The sequence below is a fragment of the Setaria italica genome, chromosome VI (assembly GCF_000263155.2).
Source record: "Setaria italica strain Yugu1 chromosome VI, Setaria_italica_v2.0, whole genome shotgun sequence".
NCBI lineage: Eukaryota > Viridiplantae > Streptophyta > Magnoliopsida > Poales > Poaceae > Setaria > Setaria italica.
In genome coordinates, this window is record NC_028455.1 from 4,282,101 (window position 1) to 4,308,786 (window position 26,686).

General features: G+C 42.0%; 2 protein-coding genes across 4 annotated transcripts; both read left to right on the plus strand.

The window, feature by feature from the left end:
- The first annotated feature begins 18,340 nt into the window (after window positions 1–18,340).
- On the plus strand, window positions 18,341–20,344 carry LOC101759643 (cytochrome P450 89A2). The gene has a single exon (XM_022827401.1). It carries the CDS (start codon window positions 18,478–18,480, stop codon window positions 20,074–20,076), a length of 1,599 nt encoding a protein of 532 aa, XP_022683136.1. The 5' UTR covers window positions 18,341–18,477; the 3' UTR covers window positions 20,077–20,344.
- Window positions 20,345–20,762: 418 nt separating this feature from the next.
- LOC101760047 (nucleolar GTP-binding protein 1) lies at window positions 20,763–25,944 on the plus strand. Of its 3 annotated transcripts, none has more exons than XR_215364.4 (15): window positions 20,763–20,976; window positions 21,462–21,580; window positions 22,182–22,299; window positions 22,421–22,485; window positions 22,558–22,671; window positions 22,845–22,919; window positions 23,394–23,432; window positions 23,572–23,643; window positions 23,794–23,907; window positions 24,345–24,416; window positions 24,528–24,564; window positions 24,840–24,952; window positions 25,133–25,327; window positions 25,461–25,638; window positions 25,736–25,944. XR_215364.4 is itself a non-coding variant. In XM_004972732.4 (14 exons), the coding sequence occupies exons 1-14, from the start codon at window positions 20,829–20,831 to the stop codon at window positions 25,569–25,571; spliced, it is 1,392 nt and encodes a 463-aa protein (XP_004972789.1). In that variant the 5' UTR covers window positions 20,763–20,828; the 3' UTR covers window positions 25,572–25,692. The 3 variants fall into 3 exon arrangements, 1 of the variants encoding a protein (XP_004972789.1); XR_215363.4 differs by having other exon boundaries at window positions 25,739–25,944; XM_004972732.4 differs by lacking the exon at window positions 25,736–25,944 and having other exon boundaries at window positions 25,461–25,692.
- The last annotated feature ends 742 nt before the right edge of the window (window positions 25,945–26,686 follow it).

Here is a 26,686-nt window from a genome sequence, read left to right on the forward strand (position 1 = left end):
TCTACCTATTTTTTTAATAATTTTTTTATTCCAAATCTGTAATTCGCTTCCACGCGAAGTCGAACCTGAACGTGCTAAGTATTACTCAGGTGCTCCAACCAGTTCCTTTCTATTTATCCAACCCTCCGATAGGAGTCTGGGACAAATATCCTTCTGCCCCCTACCAAGGCTACTAATTTAGCCATCTACTAATTTTATACATTATCAAATTAATTATATATAGTCGATATAACAGGCTCTATATATAATAGTTGGATATTGATATATACAAACAACATTAATAACAACATACCTCATTCTCTCAGGCCCCGTTTGGGTCCAAGGAATTGGAATCTATTTAATGGAGTAGGCTAATTTATGTTGGAATGTGGCATTCCACAACTTTCCAAAGTTTAGATATAAGCCTATCTTAAATTCATGGGGTGGGAGATGGAAATTGATTCTATAGATTATAGTTATTAGATGAAATTCAATTCTTATAGCACGCTCTTAGACTCGCTTCTCTATAGTAGAAGTGCAGCATACAAGTATCTCTCCCATATCACCAACTATAATATACAACTATATTCCACATACAATTATATTAGCTTAATTAATTTGTGTCTAAATTATGATTATTAGGATGGAATTCAATTCCAATGATCCAAACGGGGCAGAGTTTTTCTAAAGCGTGCCTGAGCTGACTCTAAGCTAGTTGTGTTTGCTTAGACACACGCTTTATACATGCCATTTTGTAGGCATGGCTTTTTTTTCCCGTATATGGAAGAGAGAGAAAATAAATGAAACAAGCGTGCTCCAATATCAAGAATATCTCATAGAATTAAAACATAAGATACGATTAGGAAGATATTTCCTCCGTCCCAAATTGATAAATTGCTGCTATGCGTTTTGCCGCTAGTAATGAAATTTTTGGCGCGTGCTGCTGCGCTCCGTTGCTGCTTAAACTCCATTGCCTATACTCGAGGGAACACAAACCCAATCAGATAAACATATCAAGATGGACTTGAACATGGAAACGCCAGCGGAACATGATATTGGTAAGTGTACTCTACTCTTGTTCTTGGCCATGCAGCAATCATGTTGGATTTGATATGAACTTTTATTTGAAACATCCCATGACCAGGGGCGGATCCAGCGTGAGGGTAGGGCTAGAGCCTTCCTACCTCATGAAGTTCATGGAGCCAAATTTTAGCTATAAATGAAAAAGGAGGAAGGAGGAAGAAGAGAGGAAGGAGGAAGAAGAAGAGGGAAATGAACACCCCTACACTTGGATCTTGGATCCACCCCTGCTCGTGACCATATCAACGCTTCCATAGTTTTTTTTATATGAATTTAGAAGCGGTAGAAGGTAGAAGATGACAATGGAATTTGAAACCCGTAGAAGATGACAATATTGGATTTAACATGAACCTGGAAACTGTAGAAGATGATAATGTTGGATTTAACTTGAACTTGGAAGCTGTAAAAAATGACAATGCTGTCCCAATGCAACCACCCCGTGCTTCGTGCTGCTAATGGCAATGTTGTCCAAGGTAGAAGATGACATGGATCTATCTTGTTTATGCATTATATTGTCCCATGTTATCACAGGAGTAATGCCCAAATTTAACGTAAGGTTAAAACAGTCCACGGTGACTACATACGTGGAGGCCAAAATATCAAGAATTCTCAATGATACGAAAGCGATCTATAGCCTGAGCCATCGTATTAGTTGCTTCTCGATGATATATATGAAAACGATATATAGCCAGCAGTGGTTATAATTATATTATTAGCCTGTGCTCTCTTAATAATTAAGAAGGAGAAACAGAAGGATGTTGTGCTTCCACGTGTCTCCGTCTCGTCCGCACCGGAGAAACCACGTGCACCTGTGCTTCGACAGCTACTGGAATCTGTGCGTCGTGTCCGATAAAGATCTGGCGGGCCGTGATGAACGACATGCATGTTCGGCTCGTGAAGCTCTCTGCCATCCTTTGACGCCTTCCTTTGGATCACTGTGTTACCTGCTGTGCGCCTGATCATGACCCCGATGCTCATGTCGACAGACACGCGCACACTGTGCATACCAGTTAAATGGAAAAGCAGTACGTGCACAGTAAAATAAAACAGTACGTGGACAGCGACATGGCACCGGCCTCATAAATTAGCCGGATTATTGGAGAGAGTGACGAAGATAAGATCATGCAACGTGCATGTCTTGTTTCCATACGCATCCGTTCCAAAATATTATAGATCGATTTAGCTTTAGATACATAAATCTTTATTTTGCATCTATATATATATATATATATATATATTAAAATCTATGTATCTAGAAAAATTAAAACGACCTACATTTTGGAACGGAGAAGGTACATTGTTAAAAAGAAGAAGAAAATCATGCATGTCTTCTATCGCCGCAACAACATGTACATAAGTCCGGACAGTGTTTCGATCAAGAGGTGTGTTATCTACTGAAGAACACTCTACCCTTTCTTTCTTCAGCTCATCTTTGATTGGTTACACCCTCCGTTTCAAATCGTAGGTCATTTTGGCTTCTTTATACATGATTTTTGCTATGCATATAAATATAGATTATATCTAAATATATAACAAAATCTATATACCTAGGAAAGCCAAAACAACCTACATTTTGGAACGGATGGAGTACAATATAGCAAGGCATGGTAAATGAAGAGTAGTATAATTTAAACATTTAATCGCTCGTCTTATGTCTGTTTCGATGAACTAAAATTAAAGTTTAGTTGTGACTAAAGTTTGGCCATCGATTGAAATTAGTCCTGTCTTGTTTGGAGTAAGAGCTAATTTTTAGCCCATTCATTGGTAAAAGTCCATTCTATTCTTAGGGGGTGTAGAAAAAAATGATAATATTTTGGTGTGAGGGTATTTTGATCTTTTTTCATTCGTATCTAAAATTAGCCTCCATTAGTTGGGTTTGGAGGGCTATTGAACCAAGTTTAGTTGGGGATTAGCTAATTTTTAGTTTACTTTTAACTCCCACTATTTGGATCATCAAGGTCTAATTTTTAGCTGACTAAAGTTTAGCCCCTTGATCCAAACTAAAGTTTATATTAGCCTCTTGATCCAAACGGGGTCTAAATTTCCTAAGCTCAGGGTTGTAAGGTTGTTGGACTTGGTTAGTTCAGTTGAATGACTTGCGCAAGAAGGCAAAATTTACTAAGGGAAGTAGATGTGATGTCATGAAATCTCTACTGATGAGCAACTGCTAATTTGTTGAACAAAAGGTTGCGGTCTTTCTGCTCTCGACCTCTCGTTCTCGTGTTGCCGGTCATCTTATGATCCTATATATATCCTTGTACGTGGAATTCCAGCTTGAGAAACTTCCAATTTTCCAAACATAAATGGTGAACTTGAAATGTCAAGTGCCTCGATCACCAGCCGAGCGAGGCTAGCAGCATCACTCGGTCCATCTTGTACCCGCATATCTCCCCCAACGACGACCTCGGCTCGCTGCAAGTCACCACCCTCCTGAACTACTTTGTCTCGACATCCACTGGGTAGACGTAAGTGTACGGGTCATGGGCATTTCCTGGCCACGAAGATGAGTAGATGACAAGGCCGCTCTTCTCGCAGAGCCACCGCAGCCTCACAGTTGGCACCCTCATTGCAAGCAAGGGGATTAAACTATCACAAACTGCTTATGCTAGGAAGATATATAATGGAAGGAGTGGTCATCTTACATGAGACTTTACATGAGCTTCAGAGGAAAAAAATGAGGGGGGTTGTTCTCAAACTAGACTTTGAGAAAGCCTATGATAAAGTCAATTGGTCATTTCTTCAGCAGACTTTAAGAATGAAGGGTTTTTCTCCTCTCCGGTGTAGTTGGGTGGAAAAGATTGTTTAGGGGGAGCGTGGGGATTCAGGTAAACAATGATTTGGGTCATTTCTTCCAAACCAATAAGGATCTAAGGCAAGGGGACCCAATATCACCGGTGCTTTTCAATCTAGTAGCCGATATGCTAGCTACTTTGATATCGAGAGCTAAGGAAAATGAACAATTTAGAGGACTAGTGCCTCACCTGGTAGATGGAGGGCTATTGATTCTCCAATACGTGGATGACATGATTCTCTTCATAGAAAATAATTTAGAGGAGGCAAAAAATCTGAAATTAGAACTACGTGCTTTCAAAAAAATTCTGACCTCAAAATTAGTGGGATGCTCAAGAACTTCTAATTGAGTAATGCAACCAAGGAAGAAAACTGCTCAGATCATCAGAACAAAGCGCAGAAGCCTACTCTAATCCCGGCACCTTGGCTTAAGCAAGAATTATGGAGAAGACAAATCATTGTCACCACGCTAATCACTGGTGTAGCAATAGTGATGACCTTGAAGCCAAAGGGTGCATGACATAATGCCTCAAAAGACCACAAGATTAAGATCATTAACATCTCCCGACCAATTTGCAAGAAGGTACTATTGTCATCAAGAATTTACGCGACCTCAGAAGAGAACAACATAATATTTTTAGATATTAAGAAGCCCCATAAAGTCTATGTTACAACGAATTAAGAAGCAAAGCAATGGAGATTCCTACATGCGGTTATGACCAAATCATCAAAGGTTGCGCGTCCTGAAATCAGTTTGGACTATACATAGTGCTAAAATAAAACAGGCATAACTCTCTCGTTTGAACTCTGTTTTAGTTGAATGACTACTCATTGGAAAGGTAATTTCATAAAATTTTTAATAGAGCTATATTTTATATATATTCTATTCTGTATTCAGGGGAAAATCCACAAAGAATAGGCAGAAGCAAAGCAATGAGAACAAGATGGGGGAGATGAAGATGACAACAATGAAGAAGAGCTTGGGCAATGCTTTCATCAAGCGTACATGATCAAATTCAGAAGCTTAGAATATAAACAAAACCTCTGGAGCATTGGCAAATGAACACACAAGCATACGACATTCAACGCATGAAGATGTTGGAAGCAAATCACGATGGATTACAAAAGATGACATCAAGATGCATGGATGCTTTTGATTCTCGTTCTACTCATCAGGGAAGATATAGATTTTTTGCAATCGGATATCAAGCTTTGCCCAATACATTACGGATACAACTTTTGAGTCGTTCAAGCGCTTCAGTGGCTACCCTATCCACATCATAAATATTTAAGAGGGGACCTAGTTGTGAAGTTCTACGACGGGTTGACAACAGCTTCACGTGCAATCATCGATGCATCCATTGGAGGTTCCGTTGTTGACCTCACTCCCACTCAGGCTAATGCTTTGTTGAAGAAGGATGGTAATAATGATGCCTAAGCATCAGCGGGAAACAACAAAAGGAGTGCTAGAAGTGGAGCATGTTGGATCATCAACATCTCAAGTTGAATATTGTTATTGTGATCAATTTTCTACCCGTGATTAGAGATGTACAATAGAATTTTTTTTGGATATTTAGAATCTCCATCAAGTCTTCTTTCCAACGCATCAAAAATTGTCAAGTTCGGAGATCCGTAAAAGGCGTTATGATAAAATCTTTCAACGCTGCATGTTCTGAAATCAGCTCAAGACAGAACGCGGTGCCGGAATAAAAGGGGCGTAACTCACTTGTCCGGAGCTCATTTTGGGTGAAAGACCACTTGTTGGAAAGGGAATTTGATGCACTGTGCAATGGAGCAAAAATTTTGTACATATTATATTCTAGACATAGAGAAATTCAATGAAAAAGAGGCAGCAGTGAAGAACGGTGAAGAAGAATGAAAACATGGAGGCCAAGGTTGACCTGTTGATGAGAGGAATGAAGAAGCTAGAGATGAGAAGCCGATTGCACAACTCAGAGGAGAATGCAAGACTATAGAAAAAAACTAGAAAAGAGAAAATAAAAGAAAGAGGAAGAAGACTGCAGTATCACCATAAGATGCTGGGAAGAGCAGAAACCTGAAGGACTAGCTATAGACGATAAACGAAGCGCTTTGTGGGAGTCAACCTGAATGTCAAGTTAGGTAATAAGCTTTTGGGAGGACAACCCAATTTTATTTGAGTCATTTGAGTTTTGCTACACTAGTCACTTCTTGATCTTATGGATGTTTTTGCCAAACACTTTGATGCATGCTTATTTGTTTGGTAGTTAACATTTTTTTTGTTTCTTTTCAAAATCTTTCAACCAAAACTGTGACATAACCCCTCCTATTTTTGTTTCTTTTACCCCCATGAAAAACCAAAAGTAGAGGAGCTAAAAACCCCTCAGGCCAATCAGCATGCTCCCACATAAGCCGGTCGGCCTGGCCTATTTTTGCAAATTTCACAGCCCCATGTTTGAGTAGAGCATGCGTAATATTTTTTATAATCTATTTTTTATTAGCATGCCAAGCTCATGAAAAATTAGGATGAAAGTCTCTTTTGGTTTATGCTTATTGAAAATCCGGTTTTTCTAGTTAGGGCATTCTAAGCTTTTTATTTTTGTTTCTTTCAAAATTCTCTCTCTATTTTCAGCTAAAACTAGGAACCCAATCCCATAACCATGCATGGTAAAGATTGAAGATTATTTAGTCTGATTCAATAGAGTAGTGCTTCTAAGCCGTCTTGTGAAAGCGGGAAAATGGTCATTATCATCACCCCTGTAGTCTTCCTCAACTTCGCGCTCGCGATGTGGGTTGTTGATGATGTTGCGTGCATCTCGGTTGCTATTTATCTTGTCTCTGAGATCACCACTGTTGCGCGAGGGTTCAGGGTTAGCCTAATGGTGGCAAGCACCTCCCCTAGATGTTGTTCGGCTACCCTCACCTGCGTCTCTGTTTCGTCTGGGGCTTTCGAGTACTTCTCTATTTTTCCTTGGACCCTCAAGAGCACCCCCGTGTTGTCTTGTGTCTTCGCGTGGTCGAGCCGAAGGCCCTACATGGCCTTTGCTGCTATCATGCTAACTATATCTTGATGAGGTGTGAGATACTGATGGGATTGGTCTTTCCCTGTCGAGTAGTTGGTATGCATGCTCTGCCAATTGTTATAACAGATCACTGTACTTGTCTTGAGGCATAGTATGAGTGATAAGATCAATAGAGGCAATAGCGGCAAGTAGCATATTGTGTTGCCATGTTTGTACTGCCTCAAATGTTAGTAGTTGACGGCGATATGCTCTCTGAGCGTTTCTTGCTAGTCATTGACCTCCCTGGCTTTCAGTTTCATCCCCAGGGGCATTAGCGAATAATTCATCTTGTGAGACATCATCTGGATGGCACTCTTGTTGAGGAGTCCGCTCTGGCTGATGCTGGTCACCTTCTTCTCCATTTGTGATACAGGCGAAGAGTTCTCTTTCCAGCTCATAGCTACCAGAGCTTGAAGTAATGACTTCTGTGGATCCATCTTCTTCGTAGATTGGTGACAGGGGTGTTCCCTCTTAGTATGGTAAGATCTCAAGGTAAGCCACGAGTCTTGACCTGTCATCTTGATCGAGGAAGGGTGGCCTCATGCCCGACCAATAGACAAATCTGTCTTGAGGAGTTGAAGTTATTACCAGGCCTTGTTGTGGACCTGATAAAGGAATTTCCTTGATGGAGCCTGAGTAGTAGTCAAGGTCATGGTCCTCAATTGGCTCCGATCCGAACTTGGTCTTGAGTAGAGTTGCTTGATGAACTAGGGCTATGTTTTGGAGTCCGAACGGGAATTGAATTGGAATCATGATCCGTTCTCGCGATGGCCGAATTGCCTGCTCATGGGAACCAATCCGAGTTATTGTAGAGTCCGAGTTGTATTTGAGCTTGCTATTTGTCAAATTGAAAATTTTGCTGAATTTCTCGACGAAATCCTCCGTAGCTTACTAACACAGGATGATGTCGAGGTGGTTCTCTGCAGCCTCCGCAATGTAGTGGTGCAAACTTCTAGTGCCATCGGTGACGCAGACCAAGGAGCTGAAGATGAACATCATGCCCGCTTCAAACGCGAACGTAGGCTTGATGATGACTTGAGCCATCGAACTTGCGCGGAGAATTTTAGCGACTTCCCCTTCCTGGCGCACCAGATATCGGTGTTTTATACTGGCAACCTACCGAGGGGGTACCCACGGTAGTAGATTGGTAGGTGAGGAATCACCGGATCTGAAACTTGAAGGTAAAAGCGATGACACAAGACACGGATTTATACAGGTTTAGGCCGCTAGATCGCGTAATACCCTACGTCCTATTTGGAGTGTTGTATATTGCGCCCTGCACTTGGGTGTTGTGGTATGAGGATTTGGTCCTCTGTTCTGAGTTGAGGTCTGCCGATCTAGGTACCCCTGCCCTCCTTTATATACTCCAGGGGGCAGGATTACTAGTCGATTACGAGGAGGAGTTCTAGTAAGATTACATGTCATGAGTCCTAGTAGGATTATGGTGGAATCCTAGTAGGAGTCCGTCTTCTTCCTTCCTTGCGGGTACTAGGGATCTATCCCCGACAAAGTGTCTTTCATTTGACCTAAATTAATGTGATAACGAATTATTGATTTATATTGGTTTTTGATAATGAACTTCACCTGTGATTTACATAGTGGCTCGGTGATTGTATTGGGCAAGATTTTATTCTTAAAATCAGAAATGAATTTTCATGTTGAGAATAATAAAACCTCGACCAAGCATTGATCATTTTTGAGCCATGGCTTTTGCATTTTGCTTTGCTTCCTCATGTCAGCAAGAAACCCCGGCGTGTTCTCTGTTTGTGCTCTCTGCAGGAACCATGAAAGAAAATGTTAAGCAAAGGAAGGAGCATACTAAAGAGCATGTCATGAAAGTCCCCAATCGAAGGATCAATGCCAAACCAATCTTTGAGTTGACACAAGGACATGATAAGGAAGAACAACAGCTGGGAAACAAACGGAACATCCATTGAAGAAGGGAGAAGCGGATGAAATAAATTCACACTCATGGTTTGCATACCTTTCTCCCATCCTCAATTTTGATATGCACAAGTTGTGCTAGTGTATGCATGTTTTCAATTTTGTTTTTAGTGTGTGTCGAATGAAACATTTATCACCTTGAGCTTAATTTCATATTATTAATATTGATGATGTTGTTTATGCCTTATAAAATATGATGGATGTTGCCGCCTTGTTGATTATTGTATAAGAGTTATCCACAGCTCAATAAGTGCTCTCTAAATATGATTTAAAATGAATTAAATGCCAGAGGTTAAATGACTTTTATAATACCCACATAATTCTTGTTGCTCTCCTATTTAAATTTACTAAAGGCTTGTTTTTGTTTTCATGAAATAAAATTCTTTTTACTGGTCACTTCAGTAATAATTCTTGCAAGAACTCTATCCTATCCAAAGCCATATTTTTGCCTTCATGATAAACTTTAGATTGCAAGTTTATATTTCAGATGAATTGGATTAGGATTGATTTCTATGGTGTGAGACTTAGAAGCTGGTCGTTCCTTTGTGTAACTATTTCTAGCTAGCCTTTATGTCCATGCATTGTGACTTTTCTACACTGGAAATTTTGCAAACCTCGCTCGGCATCCAACCAAAAATCCAAATATCCTTTTGTGATTACCCTCCTTGACCACAACCAAATATGAGTATGGGATAAATTCTCAACGTCAATTCAGAAGATCCATTGGCACCTTTTCATGATAAACAAGATTTGGAGGTCGTCAGCCATGTGCAAAATAAAAATCAAAGGAAAAAGAGGCAATAAAGGGCTAGGCCAATCGACCTGGACACCCTTAGGCCGATCGGCCTGGGTGGTTCCCTCCTCTAGAAGCTGTAATTTTTAGCGTGGATGACCTCTCTGAAGAATCAAATAATATTTCTGCAAAAGACCAAAAGATTTTATACTTATGTCAGCAGTCATTTTATTCTCTCTTGCATGCTCGACGAGCATCGTTCAAGCATGGGGGGATAGAGTCATCGCATTAGCTCTGACTACTGATGAGTAAGTATTATATTGCAAAAAGTTCCGAGGAGGCAAAAAGAAAGTAAGAACAAGAAAAAAAAGAGATGATAAAAAAAGAAGAAAAAGAGAAAAAACAAATAAATAAAAAATGAGAATAAAAATGCTCCTCAGTTCTTTAAGCTTCATAAGATTTCCAGTGCCCTAAATGTTATTCCATACTCATTTTCCAACCATGTGCAATCCGATAACGAGGATATCATTTGTGCCTCGGGATCATTCACTTGCCACTTGTACATGTCCACCTATCCAAAAAGTGTGTGTTTCATTCTCTCCCTCTCCATAAGCAATTATTTTTTCATCACCTTTTTGACAAGTCTCAGTAAACCAAATAGATGTTTTTCCTAGTTTAATAATATGCTAAATATAATACTTTGCTAGTATTGTTTCTACGTACCAAGCTCCAGATAAAGCCTTTTACTTACTTATATGAGTAGAATAGGTTGATAATGTTCTAGCACATGCTTTGAGAGACTCAATGAGCTGAGAGTTTCCATTGAGTAATTGAAAAGAATTTTGTTGCTAGTGTTGATCTAGCTACTTTTTGAAAATTGTGCTCCATTGAAAGAAAAGTTCTGAAGTTGATTTAAATTTGAGAGCACTGTTCTAAATCCTTTGTGGCTTGTTCATCATTGAAAAAAATGTCTATCCTCCATAATGATAAGATGGCTACAACTTGAATATTAATTGAACATCTAAATGGAGCACCATCTACTAAAGACTTGCTCGAGGATGAGCAAGGTTTAAGCATGGGAGGATTGCTGACGCTCTTTATTTACACACTTTTACCCCTATTTATCTTCAATATTGGCATACAAATGACGTCATAACTATTACTCATACTCAATAATGGGGCCATTTTCGCATATTATTGTATTTTGGAGGACATTCTATTTTTGTAGGAAATTGGACAAAATTGGAGCATAATTGGATGAGGCTCACGACAAGCGATGACCCAGAGAAAGGCGAAGGCCAAAGGCCCCAAAAAGGGCCTAGGCCAATCGGCCTATGGAGCCCAAACCGATCAGCCTAGGGTCCCTGGGCCCCGTTCATGCTCATCTTCAGCAAGGATTTCTCCAAGAATACTTAGGGGCTAAGTTTCACAAGATATGGCAAGTTCACTTCAGGATCAAAAATGGAAGCAAGCAGGACTTTGGAAAGATATCAAGATTCATACTTATCCCAAGGTTATTGACGTGCTAAGCACGCGTGCAAGTAAAAATAAGTTTCCTAAATATCAGAGAAGACTTGGCGACGAAGCTAGATGCGAGAGGGTAAAAGGAAGGGCCAGGCCGATCGGACTGGACCCCTCTAGGCCGATCGGCCTACCCTTTTCCTTCGCCCAATTGACTTCCAATTTAAACCATGGATCCTTCAGACTATAAATACCCCAATATTTCATCGAGCACCCAGATTGGATTGAAGAATTGAAGCAGAAGGAGCTGAGGAACTTGAGGGACAACCATTGATGGAGAGCTGAGGGCCGTGCAGTTGTCTGGAGGCTAGCTTAGGCTAGGCTCTGGCCGGCGTGATCACCCTGCGAGGAAGATCCACGTCGAAGTTCTGGAGCTAGGATTCAAAAGTCGCGGGTATGGCCTTGGTGGAGATCTTGTGATGAACAATCATTCATGGTAAAGTAATGGAATTGTTTCGATTCATTAGCGATCCTTATGCCTTCTTCTATGATTTCTCATGTAATCGGTTTGCTTATTCCAATATATTTATGTAGTAGATTGCATAGGGTGTTCTTGTAGTCATGGTGACTAGATTTGCATGCCTGATATATCATAACAGCTAGACGTGTCCTTTATGTTGATGCCCTTAAACTTCTTGTGCTGATAGGTAGGATCATGACAGGGTCTAATACTGTGTAAGGTGAGGGGTTTCGGGAGTCATACCGGAGGTGGTGGTTTAAAGATGCTTTGTATGAGAACCATGTGTTTATTTTCCATCTAGCTAGATCTACAACATATGCATGGTATAGGCTTTGCTCTAGATGAGTTACCTCTTGTTGCTATCTGCTCATGCTTCTTATCTATCCATGTTCGTTCATGCCTATTCACAAGCACTTTGCAACTCGAATCATGTTTCCTGATGTTTAGTTAGTCTAAATCATGTGACCGTGTTTGCACGAATTGATAAACCTTGGGGGAATACTCTAAGGGAAAAGTTACAACTGATCCGTGCGCTTGCGGTACAAACTGGCGTGCTAACAGCCATCAACGGGGTGCAGGGAAGGAACCCTTCCTTTCAGCTATTTAGGAATTCCTATGAGCCATCGTAGAATTCCTAATAAAAAGTGGGAAATACTAGAGGAAAGGTTTCAGAAAAAAAAACTTAGCAGCTGGAAGAGTAAGTTAATGTCTATAGGTGGAAGACTTGTCCTAACTAATTCCGTGTTGTCTAGTTTACCAATGTTGTCTTTTTTAGAATACTAAAGGTGTTCTAAAAAAGCTGGACTATTATAGGTCCAAATTATTTTGGCAAAATGATAAGCATAAAAAGAAATATAGATTTGCCAAATGATGTGTTTTATGTGCACCAAGGAGTGTGGGCGGGTTAGGTATCTTAAACCTTGATGTCCATAACCAATGTACGTTGAGTAAGTGGTTGTTCAAATTATTAATGAAGATGTTTTGTGGCAAGAAATCTATAGGAGAAAGTACTTAAATACAATACTTTGTCATAAATGGTGAAAAGGACGGGGGACTCACATTTTTGGTTGGGACTCATGGATGTTAAAAGACCAGTTTTTGTCAAAAGGGAGTTTTGTCATCCAAAGCGGAAACCAAACTAGATTTTGGGAAGATCTTTGGATAGGTAGCGAGCCGCTAATGACTAGATACCCCTTTTTATATAACATTGCTAGAAACAAATATGTGATTGTAGCTAAAGTGCTAGGATTAGTTCCTTTAAATATCTCTCTTGGACGAGCTCTTGTGGGAGATAATATGAGCTTGTGGCTGGATTTAGTAGGAAAAGTTTCTTCTATTTCTTTGAATGATTAGAGGGATGGTTTCCACCGGAACATGTGTAAGAATAGATCTTTCTCAGTGAATTCAATGTATAATGACATAATGAGACAGGAAGGAGGTCTTATGGATTTTGCTTCATGGAAGATAAAAGTGCCACTTAAAATCAAAGTTTTTTTTTGGTATCTGAAACAAGGAGTCATTTTAAGAAAGGACAACCTTGTTAAAAGAAAATGGCAGGGGAGCATCAAGTGTTGTTTTTGTAGCTCTGATGAGTCTATCCATCACTCTTTTTATTGTCATATGGCTCACCTCCTTTGGAACATTATTTTTATTTCTTTTGGTTTTCAAGCGCCTTCAAGTGCATCTGATGTGTTTGGTTCCTAGATGAGGGGTTTTCCTCGAAAATGCAGAAGCCAAATTTTAATTGGTGCAGCAGCTATTTGTTGGGCCATGTGGTTGAGTAGGAATGATGTGGTTTTCAAAAGAATTAGCCCTAACAATTCTTTGCAGATATTGTTCAGAGTGACGTATTGGATCAAAAACTGGTCACAAATGTCTAAAGGGGAAGCGGGCAATGTCCTAAAGGCGGGCTGTCACCATATGGGTGGTAAAGGGACCTCTAATTTAGCTTAGAAATTTAAGGACCGGGCTCATTAAGGGCTGAACCATAATAATATATAATTTTGAACTACAAATAGATATGGCTAATTTGGATTGTGAAGGAGGCATGAGGGCCAGGATCCATTACCACCCAAATGGAGGTCATTGCCATGGAAGTCTTCAAAAGATTTGGATGGAGTTGCAAAAATATAAATAGAATTAGGCCATAGGGTCTATCTATCATAGTTGATGCTATTTGTTTAGTTGTTTGAACGTTTCTGTTAGAAAAACCCTGTGTCTTGCCTTGTGGCATGTTTGTTGGTCTAAGAACTAAGTCAGTCTTTGTAATCTACGGTTGTAGACATTCACTCTCGTGAATGTTGAGGCTGGATTTTTCCTTAATCTAAAAAAAATCAGCGCCTGGTTATCGCGGTAGTTCGATGCCATTCTCACCATGGTAGTCATCGTTGCTTCAAATTCTAGATGTTCAGTGCATGGTTGGTGGTCACTGTTGATAGCTGTTAGCATGCCAGTTTGTGAACAGCAAGTGCACGGATCATCGTAGCTTTTCCATTGGAGTATTCCATCCAAGGTCTGTCAATCCGTGGATCAGCAGCAAACTAGGGTTTTCCATCTAATCTAACGGATCTATCCTAACACGAAGCATTGATTGCATATGAAGGCAAACTTATTGTAAAGATCAATGACATGAATAAGTGTAGATCACATCCACAAATATATATGATATAACACTACCAAGGGTAGCAAGAGCCTATCATCTTCTAGTTGTAGTTCTAGCCAACGACCAAGCACATCATGCATCTCATCCAAAGCAATCTTTAAACTACTACTACCTCCGGTCAACCTCCCGAAAACCCCTATCCAACACGGAACCAGACCCTGTCATGATCCCCACTATCAGCGTAGGCAGTTTAAGGGCATGAACACATGTGAACATGTCTAGCTATCATGAAGGATCGACACACTAGATCTAATCACCAAGATTACATAAAGCATGCTATGTAGTCTAAACTAGCATTAGACTAAGGAGACAATGAGTCGCCAATAGATCGGATGATATGAAGAACATTGCTCATATAATAGATGTATTTAGATCATTGCCTCCGAGTACATACCATCGATGACCTACTACTGGCTCTCCTGAACTCCACCATGGCACAACCGCACAAGGAGGCCATGGCAGCTAGGGTCGGCCTAAGCCATCTCCTAGACAACTCCAAAGACTTGCGGTGGCCCTCAGCTCCCTTTGGTGTATGCCTTTGGTTTCGTCGAGTTTCGGCGGATGGATGCGGGGGCTCGGTGGATTTTTGGAGTATTTATAGTCTAGAGGTGTCGTGGCTTAAATTGGAAGGTGAGGTGGCGAGGAAACACTCTAGGCCGATTGGTCTAGGGGGTCCAGGCCGATCAGCCTAAGCCTTCCTTTTGTCATCTCGCGTCCAACTTCATCGCCAAGTTTTCTCTGATGTTCTGAAGTCTTATTTTCACTTGCATGTAGGCCTGGCATATCGGTAGCTTTGGGATGAGATTGATCTTCAATAACTTTCCAAATCTCCGCTTGATCTTCCTTGATTCCTCTTTGATCCCAAAGCGATCCTTGCCACATTTTCACAAACTTAGCCCTTAAGTCATTTTGGAGGATTGCTTGCTAAAGATGGGCATTAGGGGGCGCCAGAGGACCCTAGGCGGATTGACCTGGGCTCCTCTAGGCCGATCGGCCTAGGCCCTTTCTATGTCCATTGGCTTTCATCTTCGACTGGTTCGTTCAGTGCTTTATCCAAAAATATACTTCTAGGTCCAATTTCCTACAAAAACATAATGTCCTCCAAAAACAACGCGTATGCAATAATAGGATTATTTCAAGTGCCAAGTGGTGGGTTAGTATAAGAATATGTATGAAAACACCACTTAAATGGCACTAAAAGTGTGTCAATAACAAGCGTCAACAATCCCCCCATGCTTAAATCTTGCTCATCCTCGAGCAAGTCCAAGATATTTGCTTAATCAAGAAATCAGCATTGCCCTTCGATGTCATCCCTGCACTTAGTTATACATAACAAGACACATTGCTCTCTTAAATATTTAGCATTTAAAGTTCAAGTCGTGACCGGCTACTTTTTCATCATGGAAAGACTAGCAATAAAGAACATGCCACAACAAAAATAAATACAATGCTCTTGAACTTAAGTGAACTTCAGACCTTTACCTTGTTCCATCGTGAAGAGTTTTTCAAAAGGATGCAAATCCAATATAAGTGAAATTCTCTTGCAAAAACTCATGGAAACACTCATCTCATCAAGTCACTCAAGCTTATACTAGATTATTTTCAACCTATTCTACTCATATATGAAGATGGAAGGCTTATGTGGAGCTTGATAGGTAAAAGCAATCCTAGCAAAACATCATATTTGAAATATTGTCAAACTAAGAGAGATCTCTATTGGGATTACTGAGACTTGTCAACAAGTACATGGAAAATAAATGTGGGAGAGGGAAAGGGATGAAACACACACATTTAGATAAGTGGACATGTGCAAGGGCAAAGGGTGATCACGAGACATAAATGAAGTTCTCGTAATCGGATTGCACATGGTTGGAGAATGAGTATGGATCAATTCTTAATCTTGAGAGCACTAGGAACTTTAATGAGGCTCAAAGAACTGAGGAGCATTTTATTCTTTTTCTCCTTTATATTTTTTTCTTTTTCGTTCTATTTTCTCTTCTTTCTTCTTTCTTTATTTTTCCTCATTTTTTTCTTTTTGCTCCTCATAACTTCTTGCAACATAGTACTTTACTTAGTAGTACTCAGAGATAATGCGATGACTCCCCCATGCTTAGACGATACTCGTCCTCAAGCATGAAAAGGAAGAAAGATAAACCGATGATGTACCAAAATCTCGATCTTCTCCAAAAAATTATTTTATTCCTCTAGAGGGACTTCCACGCTCAATTTCAGAGGGAACAGAGGGGAAACACCTCAGGCTGATTGGCCAGAAGGTGTCCAAGCCGATCGGCCTGGCCCCTTCTGGCCTCTGTTTTCTTCGCTTTTTATTCTCCGTACTGGTGGACGCCTCTAGGTCTTGATTTTCTTAAAAAGCACTAATTAATCTTCTGAATTTTTGTCAAAATATTTTTCGATACTTAATAATAGATTGTGGTCAAGGAGATAGTCACAAAAATGATAATTTGGGTTTAGGTTGGGTGCCCATAAAAGTTTGTGAAATTTCCAGTGTAGAAACTAACAATGAAGAAAAAGGTTTACATAAAGGAGATGGCCAGCTTCTAAGTCTCATACCACAGAAAGCAATATTAATCCAACTCATCAAAATATAAGTTTGCAATCTAAAGCTTTCATCATGAAAAATCATGCATATATATAGGCTCTGGTAGGTAGAACTTTGCAAGAGATTCACAAATGTGTAGATAGCATATGAATTAATTTTTAAATAAAAACAAACCAAGTTATCAAAAACATAAATCAAAGAGCACATAGAGCTTGTGGGTCTAGAATTTTATCATTTAACCTCCGCAGTTAAAAGAGCTGGTAATTAATCAATTTAAGTTCATTAAACAAAGAGCAATTAGTCAATTCATATACAACATTGTGTAGGTAAAACAAAGCGGCAACCTTCATCATTTTTCTATAAGCAAGGTTATACCAAAATTATTATCATCGTGGTGAGCACAAGGTGATCATGATTTATTGAAAATAAAACTAGGTTGTACTCCTAGTAGCCATGTTATTATAGGAAGAGGTATACAAAACATACATCGAATTTATGATTGAAGGCTTATATACACAGGCATTTAGAAAGAGATGTACAAAGAGAAGGTTGAGGAAGAATTTATCGTCCTTTTGATGCTTGTAATGAAGTGTAGCGCAGCATCCCCCATGCTTAAGCATTGTGCTTAGCATGGAAGAAGAAAACTGAGCATCTTGTGGCGAGTTATTTCAAGTGCCAAGTGGCTGGTTAGTATAAGAATATGTATGAAAATACCATTTAAATAGCACTAAAAGTGTGTCAATAATGAGCATCAACAGTCACCAAGCTATTAGCGGAGGGAGGAGGCAGGCATGGACCAAGCCCCTCTGTCTTACAGTTTTCCACTGGATAATTAAATTCAACCAAATTTTAAAAAATTTACCACTGTTGGTCCCCTAACAATGAAAAAAATGAGTTCATGACTATGCCCGTGCACCAAGCTCCAGTTCTGACACCGGCTGAAGAGGACGCTGTCAATCCGGATTCCGGAGCCGGTAGGAGGAGCTGTTCGTCCCTCTATTACGCAACGCTGCCGGTTGCAGCTTTGCGGAGGATTGCTAGACATACTGGCTCTTCGGCCTCTCGATCCCGAAGACGATGGCAGAAAGCCAACGGAGAGCGATCATGCCAAAATGTTAGCAGCAAATCAATCAGGCTCGTTCGTAGTTTCCTCAACTAAGCGGCTAAGCACCATGACAAAGCACTTTCCAAGCAAATAATGTCATTATCATCGGAGAGTAATCCACTTTATTCATGGTTGGTTGCCTTCCCGAGTGGCTAAGGGAGGATTGTAATACTATTTCAATTCAGCTAAAAGAAATTTTATTTGCTAAAACGAAAAAATTCGACTATCAAATTTATTGTGAACAAGTTGCAAGACTCAAAAAGTCTATATTTATTGTGAACAAATGTTTAGAGGAAGATGTAGGCCAGGGTTACTCTTGTTTAATGGTTTTGTAATAACAGAGATGAATAATTTATAAGTAGATAGTTATAGTTATATAGGTACTTTATTTGGTTAATTTTCATAATGGAGTATACGAGTAATTTAGATCGTAGATTATGTAGTTGTAATCCCTTTGATTATCTTGTTAGCAGTGATGATTAAGTGTTGAGACCGAGCACAGAGCACTTGCGTCATGTGCAGCAGACCTGCAACAAATCCTTGAGATGCTCACGCATGCTATTAACTATTGTAAGCATGTGTAACTCGCAGAAGATAATAAAATGTTGCGACTGAAAGCTGCTCAGTTCCTTCGTCCACCTTCAGCCATGGAAGACTGGCTCTACCACTCCCTCTCCATCACCTTCTGCCTTGCCGTCTCCCTCCTCCTCTCTTCCCTCCGGCCAGTCACCGGAAAGCCGCCGCTCCCGCCCGGTCCTCCACTGCTATCACTGATTGGTCCGCTCATCTTCCTTGGCCGGACCAACTTCAGCATCGAGCGGATCATCAGCGCCGCCCGGTCCCGGTACGGCCCGGTCTTCACCCTCTACCTGCTCCCGTCTCGCCCGGCCATCTTCGTCGCCGACCATGCCGTGGCGCACCGTGCCCTGGTACAGCGTGGCGCGGCGTTCGCCGACAGGCCGCCGGCCAACCTCCCGTCCCGGATTTTCTCCAGCAACCAGCACAACATCACCTCCGGCGCGTATGGCCCGCTCTGGCTCGTGCTCCGGCGCAACCTCACCGGCAAGGTGTTCCAGCCGTCGCGCCTACGCCGGTTCGCCGGTGCTCGCCGGCGCGCCGTGGCGGGGCTCGTCGCCGGCGTCACTCGGCAAATGAGCGCCGACGGGGTAGTTGTCGTCGAGGGGCTCTTGCACCGGGCCATGTTCCGCGTGCTCACCAGCATGTGCTTCGGCGAGGGACTCGCCGCCGACGGCGTCGTCGCGTCCGTCGAGGCGCTGCAGAGGGAGTTCTTGACGTCGGCCATCGGCTTCCAGGTGTTCGGCGTGTGCCCCGCGGTCACCAAGCTCGTGTTCCGGCGCCGGTGGAAGAGGATGCTGTCTCTCCGGCACCGGCAGGAGGAGCTGTTAGTCCCTCTCATACGAGCGTGCCGAGCGCAACGCGACACCGCCGTCGCCGGCGACAGCGCCGCCGTTGACTCCTACGTTGACTCTCTCCTCGGCCTCCGAATCCCCGAAGACGGAGGAACCCGGAATCTCACTGATGGCGAGATGGTGAGCTTGTGCTCCGAGTTCCTGGTCGCCGGCACCGACTCCACGGCGGCGGTGGTGCAGTGGATCATGGCGAACCTCGTGGCGCAGCCGGAGATCCAAGGAAGGCTCCGGGCTGAGATACGCCAGGTCGCCGGCGCGAGTATCCAAGAAGAGCACCTGCCGCGGATGCCGTTCCTCCGCGCCGTCGTGCTGGAGGGGCTCCGGCGCCACCCGCCGGGCCACTTCGTGCTGCCGCACGCGGCGACAGAGACCGACGGCGGCGGCGTGACGCTCGAGGGCTTCAGCGTGCCGAGACACACGTCGGTGAACTTCACGGTGGCCGGGATGGGGCTGGACGAGGCGGTGTGGCCGGACGCGCGGCGGTTCCGGCCGGAGCGGTTCCTCCCCGGCGGCGAGGGCGCGGACGTCGACCTCACCGGCGGTAAGGAGATCAAGATGATGCCGTTCGGCGCCGGGCGGCGGATCTGCCCGGGGATGGCGCTGGCGCTGCTACACCTGGAGTTCGTCGTGGCCAACCTCGTCGCCGAGTTCGAATGGCGAGAGGTGGCCGGCGAGCCGGTGGAATTCGCCGAGAAGCAGGAGCTGTCCGTCGTGATGCGGCGGCCGCTCCGTGCCAGCGTCGTCCGGTGCACAAGGAATGAAAGAACGTGAGCTGCTGAGCCAACCTGACACAGTTCATTGAAAATATTTCTGCTACCTGCTTGTTTGCTTGTTTACTGTACATGGGTTTTTGACTCTGAAGATGCAAGAGCTTTGGAAACTGCAAAGAGACCAATTTGAAAGATGGACACAAGCTCATAGCTGAAGGTTGGCATGTAATTCATACATGAACGGTGTGTTTGTAACTTCTAAGACTGAATCCAAGGATCAGTATTTCCTGTTTTCATCGGAGCAACTGGTGACTAAAAGAGCTTTTCAATGCTTTCTCTAAAGCACAACGGTGCTGATGTAGCTACTTACTAATGATGTCTCTGTTGGGCATCATTCCATCTAGATGACAAAGTCCCAAACTGTAACCTTGGTTCTTCCCTTTTAATGAAATACGGTCGTGAAAAAAATACTTTCTTTAAATAAATAACAACGAAACGAAAATGGCACAATATGCTAAAGGCCGCAAGCACTGAGTAATTATATTCACTAAAAAAATGCCAAATATTCAATTGGAAACCATGAAAATTTGCAACGCCCGTACTACGTTACTTTGCAAATTTGCCGTGCATTTTTGGCGCAAAAGAAATCTGTAACTAAGTTGGGCTGTTCACCACGAAATCTTCTTGGCCCAAGCGACTCCTTTTCCGTGGGCCACGCAGCAAAACTCCACCCGAGTCCCGAGCTAGCGATATCCGTTGCAGTACGACGGACTTGAGGAGCGCTCTCGCTTGCTGCCGGCGGCAACTGCAGCGATGCGAGCCGCGGCAGGAGGCCGCGCGGTGTTCCACCTCCAGCACCTCCGCCCGCGCCCTCCATGCCGAGCTTCTCCTGCTCCCGCCACCGCGGTCCTCCCCCACTCCGCGCCCGCGAGCCGCGCCTACCACCGCCGCCTCCCCAAAGGTTTGTTGTCTTATCCGCCCCCGCCTCTCCCGCCCACCCTCGCACGCAGGGTGTTCGACGGAATGCCCACCGCCGTTCCCGTTCACTACGGCCTAGGTGGAGCTAGTCACGGGCACGCCGTTGGCGGTCTGTTTTCTCGCGCGGGTTGCTGCTTTGCGCGGTGAACTTCGCGCTTCGTTTCTGTTGGAACCTACGTGCTGTTCGTGCGTGATTACTACACCAGTTTCCACATGGTATTTGACCCAATAAAGTTGAGGAAATGGTTCCTCTTATGCTGCAGTTGGTCTTCCTGAGCTCCCTCCTTAGCTTTTCCTCCTCCTTCATAGGCAATGGTTACCAGAAAGGTGTTTGATGAAATGCCCATTGCCAGTTAGGCTTATCAGTCTGAATAATGCTCCAACAAGCATTATTCTTGTGGTGTGTTTTCATTTCAGTTTCCAGATATTGTTTTGATTATTTTCCACCATTACTGCTTTCAAACTCAGGCTTTTTACCTACTCTGGAGCCGGGGGTTTCAGCAGTCTACTTGTGTCGGCGAGTACACTCCACAACATGTAGTGTTTCATTGGATGGCAGATTACAGGGAGAGTTAGATGGTGCAAAGGTAAACTATTTTCTCACATTTTATAAGTAATGCAATTTTTCATGTACAACAGGGCAAAACATCGAACCAGCCTCTTTGCAGAATTTTAAAAGAATTTTGCAAGGGTAAGGCTGTCTAGGAATTCCCTTCCCCAGACCCCACCTTGTGTGGGAGCTTTTCGCACTGGGTATGCCCTTTTTTAACAGGGCAAAACATCGAAACCAATGTTCCTACTAAATGAAATGGGAAACAGTGTAAAGCTGATGGCTGTTCTGAAAACTGTAGGTCCCTGCTCCTGGTGTATTTAATCTTGAGTACAACTGAGGGCTAGTGGTTAGAATCACTTAGATGGAAAACTCATGAATACACTGGATTGTTTAAGTGCATGGTTTTACTTAAGTTGTAGTCAAACGGTTGGACACAAAGCATTTCCCTTTAATTTTCCCTGTCTAATCGATTCATTTCTGACGCGCTTGTTTATTTGAATCATTCCACAAAATAAGAATGTCTTCTGTTAGGAAAAGTGATTTATTAGCATATTTGTATATATCTACAGCTGAAATGCATGTGTAAGTTTATTATCGTGCTTACCTGCTATTCTGCTTCTTATACCTGTTTTCAGGGAGAAGTGCGAAAACATGAAACAGTTGGTGCATTTCAAAAAATACCAATGGTGATGCCTGCAACCGATATACTTATGTCAGCACAAAGGAAATCAAGAAATGTGCCACCGACAAAGGGTAAGCTTCACCTTATCATTTTGTAGTTAGTATCACACTTTGCTCTGAAGAGTGAAGGTCATTCTCTTAACCATTTGGTTTCAACACCAGACATTTGCTTTATGATCCACATGTGATGTAGGCATAGCAAATATCGCTAAGCGCGAAAGGAACAAAGGTGCGAAACAACTTGATGCCTTAATGAAAGTAAGTCCGTTGTGTCGTCCCTTTGTGACTCAGTTCGTTCATTTTGATTACTGAGAGACCCTTGTTTGTCAGGAACTTTCAGTACCACTGAGAACATACACAGAAAACTTCCCTAAGAGGAGAGATTTGCATCCTTATGAGAGGTCTCTCATTGAGTTGACTTTTGGGGAGGGTTATTATGAGCAGGTATAGTTCTCAGAGTACTGTCTTCTTGGTTTTAGTATTAGTATGAGATTGTCCATGATGTTACTGAAACACATTATCAACTTGACGTGGATAATACTTTCTTCAAGTGTGTATACTATGATGCTTTTCTCTTCCACTCTTTGAGTTATTATGATGTTGGTAGTGCCCTGCAGGTTCTAGGACGAGTCGATGCTCTCAGGAAAAGGATTACTTCTGTTGGAAAGCAACATGCTTCAGTGTGTGCTAAGGTTAGAATTATATGCAAAATGATTTATATTTTAATCACAGTCATACATATCGTCTTTTGTATGTTCATGCTTGAAACTCATGTCCCAGAATTATCTTAGTTCTGAAACCATCTGACTGAGTACCACAATTTCAGTCTAATGGATTATTTTGATCTTACTTATCAAAGTTTCAAAAGCATGGTTTGAATTTTCATAATGATCATTAGCAGTTTGTTCGTTCTTATGGCTAATAAAATCATAAGGGCCTGAAAGTTACTCTCCGTGTCAGTGTAACATTCTAGTAAAAAATACAGGGAAAATGTGGGATGCTGTTTTGTCTAAAATCAGATCTGTATATCTCTATTTAACAAAATATCTTCTATATTTTGACATTCATGCGATAGCTCCCAGAGCTGGAATTTGGGTACAAGTTATTTTTTTTCTTAGGAAATATTATGAAATTTGATTCCTGATGTATATATTTGACCTTGACAGTCAACAACAAAACGTGAAGCAGAGGAGCGCCTCGCTGAGGTTTGTTCAAGTCTCAACTTGTATAAATGGTTGCTGTTCTTGATCCTTCAGTGTCTTATGGATCATTGTCAAATTTTATCTGGAAGTGACTCTGGTTGTATTCCGAAGTCCTTACTTTTGTGTCTGTTTACTTTTGCAGGGCAAAAAGAGACTTGAAGAAGCTTTCCAGCATGGACAGCATGCCATTGATGATTTAGTAAATGTAGCAAAGGTATCTACTGCAGTTGTCTTTCTTTGAAGTTAGAGAAGAATGATTTTTGTTTCTCATGGTTCATTTTTTCTGCTCTTTATTAGGGTTCTATTATTATTATTTTTATTTATTGCTATATTAATGCATCTGACTAATCTTTGATTACTTCAGGCTTTGCGTTCTATGCCTGTTGTTGATCTACATATACCGACACTATGTCTAGTTGGATCGCCCAATGTGGGAAAGTCATCATTAGTCCGCATATTATCATCTGGAAAGCCTGAGGTAATGCTCAGCTCAGTTGTTTTTTTATGTTGGTAAACACAGTTTCACAAGCAATTGTCTATTCCTAATGTGTAATCGTAAGTAGTTGTGGTTCTCTTTTTTGACTTGTTGTCTGTAGTTACTACTTACTACTTTTTATCAAACAGAAGTTATCAGTGTCTATGCCTCATTCATTATGTTCCTGTATCAAAGAATCTGTTTGTTGGTGTGCTTCTGGAATTACATCTTTTTGTGGATTTTCTTAGTAGCATTACTCTTCTCTCTATCGTGGACCTAAAGATACGTTCTAGTGAAAATGTGTGACTTTTAGTTCTGATTCTTGAGTTTGTTTGATGAAATCATTCAAGCATTGATGGGTATAATAGTCTTCTCTGCACTTTACAGTTAGCTCATTACTGAATTACTTTTTATGTATCTTTGTACTCGCATTTCTGCAGGTCTGCAGCTATCCATTCACGACAAGAGGGATTCTAATGGGTCACATTGTATCCAATCATGAGCGTTTTCAGGTTCAAGCATTTGCCTTTCTGCTTACCCTGCTCATAGAATATTAGATTCCACCACCAATTTTGCCACTTGTTTTTTTTTGGACACAACTGAACGAAGACATCATTTTGCAGGTTACGGACACTCCAGGACTACTTACGAGGCATGATGGTGAGTCAAGACTCTGTTTGTTAAGCTAGTCATTTCAGAGACTGTGTGCATTTCATGTGTAAATGTATGATACTCTTTTTGTGTCCATAGGATTAATTTTACCTTGTACTTGGATAAATACAAAAACAATACTGTAGTAGACAAGGTTTCTAGTAGAACTGACATAGATTAACATTTACTTAGGACATCTCTTTTTGGGATTTAGTTTATTCTTGCTACAGGCACATACATGTGCACCAAAAGCTCTGATCTGCTATTGTTTTGGGGATTGACAGATGACAGAAATAACATAGAGAGATTGACACTTGCTGTCCTGTCTTATCTACCAATCGCTGTCCTGTATGTTCACGATCTATCCGAAGACTGTGGAACCTCAGTAGCCGATCAGGTACATCTTTGCTTTACTTCTTCAGAGCTTTTGTTGCCATCTATACTCATTCTATGGGATAGCAATCATGCTAGCTTCCCAGATCAAACAGAAGAAACCCCTTGGCCTGACATGTCAAATCACAAGATCTGCTTTCGTTCACTTGAAATGGTTTGTAATAAACATAATGTTCTTTTACAGTACACAACGTACAAGCATATGAAGGAAAGGTTTGGTGATCGCCTATGGATCGATGTTATATCCAAATGCGATCTTTTGGGCAAGAAAGCGCCTATAAGCTTTGACGACGCTGATGAAGATGTGACACAATACAGAAAATTCGGTCCAGAAGGTGCCCTCCGGGTATCTGTGCAGAGCGAAATCGGCGTTAAAGAGGTTAGTTATTCTCATACCAACTTCATACCGAGTCTTCTATCAGTTCAGTCTATACCTGTTTGCCTATGTTAGCGACAGATGCCAGTTCATCTAGTATGGACTAAGTGACTAACATGCTTATCCATATCTCCAGCTAAAAGAAAGAGTGCACCAGCTCCTGACCTCCCAAATGGCTCGGATCAAAGCTGACAAGGCGGAGCATGAAACACAGGAAGCTGGCGTTAGTGTTCCTTGGCGAAGTTAGAGAATGAATACTTGCGCACGTTCGATGTTTATGTAAATTTTCCACTCATGAGGACCGCAACTAATTTGTGAGTGTCTTGCAATTTTGGCCATTTCGATGTTTTAGTATGTCTCCTTGCTAAGTTCGTCATTTTTCTCCACAAGCTCACTGCAAGTATTTTTCAGCAGGGAGTTGTTCCTTTCAAGACCAGATTTGATCTCCGTGAGCTCGTTTTTCAAACCAAGCAAAATTTTGACTTGCTCCTCAAGTTGAGCATTCCTTGCCTCGAGCTGCATTACCCTACCACTCTGGACTAGCATGCTTTTTTGTCTAGCCATGGCCTTCTCCCTAGCAACTTTCTCAATGATTACAGACTACAGAATCAAAGCACCCATATGAAGACATTCTAAGGGATAAATAATAACAAGATGAAATAACAAGAGAACAGAATAGCAAGTCACCTTGTATCCAAGGGTAGCGCTCATCCTCACTAAGTCCTCTTCCTTAAAACGCCTAACTGAATTTTCATACTCTGCCAAAATAAAACATGTCAACTCACAACACAACCAAAAAGTCAAGTGCAGATGAAACCAATCTCAAGAAAGGCCGCTTACTTTTGGGATCAAAGGATTTGTCCTCCTCATCAACCTCAGCTGCCACATTGAGTTTCTCAAGATCCATAGGGCTAGCTTCACCCTCCTTTTTTTCCTTTGCCTGGCTAGCCTCGCCGGTTATCACCTCAGGCATTTTGAGGGTCTCTTTCACCGTTTGCTCTACAGCACGCAACCCCTCTTGAGTTTTAGCCCCCCACAGCAAGGGTAAGTTGTACGTATTATAATCCTCACTTGACCCAGGCACGTGGACAGCATAAGCTCCGTCCTAAGTTCCATCCCGAAGGCCTTGTTGAAGCTTGCCAAGGATGGAGATAGTTTAGAATCTGCAGCATAACATTTCACTTTAAGTTTTAGGCGGCTCCCTATACAGCTCTCTAGGAGCACCGATGGTTCTCTCCAGTTCCATCAAAAACCTTAGTGAGGCACCACCACAATCAAAGAATCATAACCTAGGCAAGAGGATAAGGACATGTTTACCTGACTTGGCCGTCTTCGAAGCTAGCATCTTAAGCTCCTTGGCAA

Excerpts from the sequence above, each read along its gene's own strand:
- LOC101759643 (XM_022827401.1), top strand. The coding sequence starts at position 18,478 with ATGTTGCGACTGAAAGCTGCTCAGTTCCTTCGTCCACCTTCAGCCATG.
- LOC101760047 (XM_004972732.4), top strand. The coding sequence starts at position 20,829 with ATGCGAGCCGCGGCAGGAGGCCGCGCGGTGTTCCACCTCCAGCACCTC. Across the intron at positions 22,486-22,557 it reads AACTTGATGCCTTAATGAAA|GAACTTTCAGTACCACTGAG; the intron begins GTAAGTCCGTTG and ends CTTGTTTGTCAG. Across the intron at positions 24,565-24,839 it reads ACTACTTACGAGGCATGATG|ATGACAGAAATAACATAGAG; the intron begins GTGAGTCAAGAC and ends GGGGATTGACAG.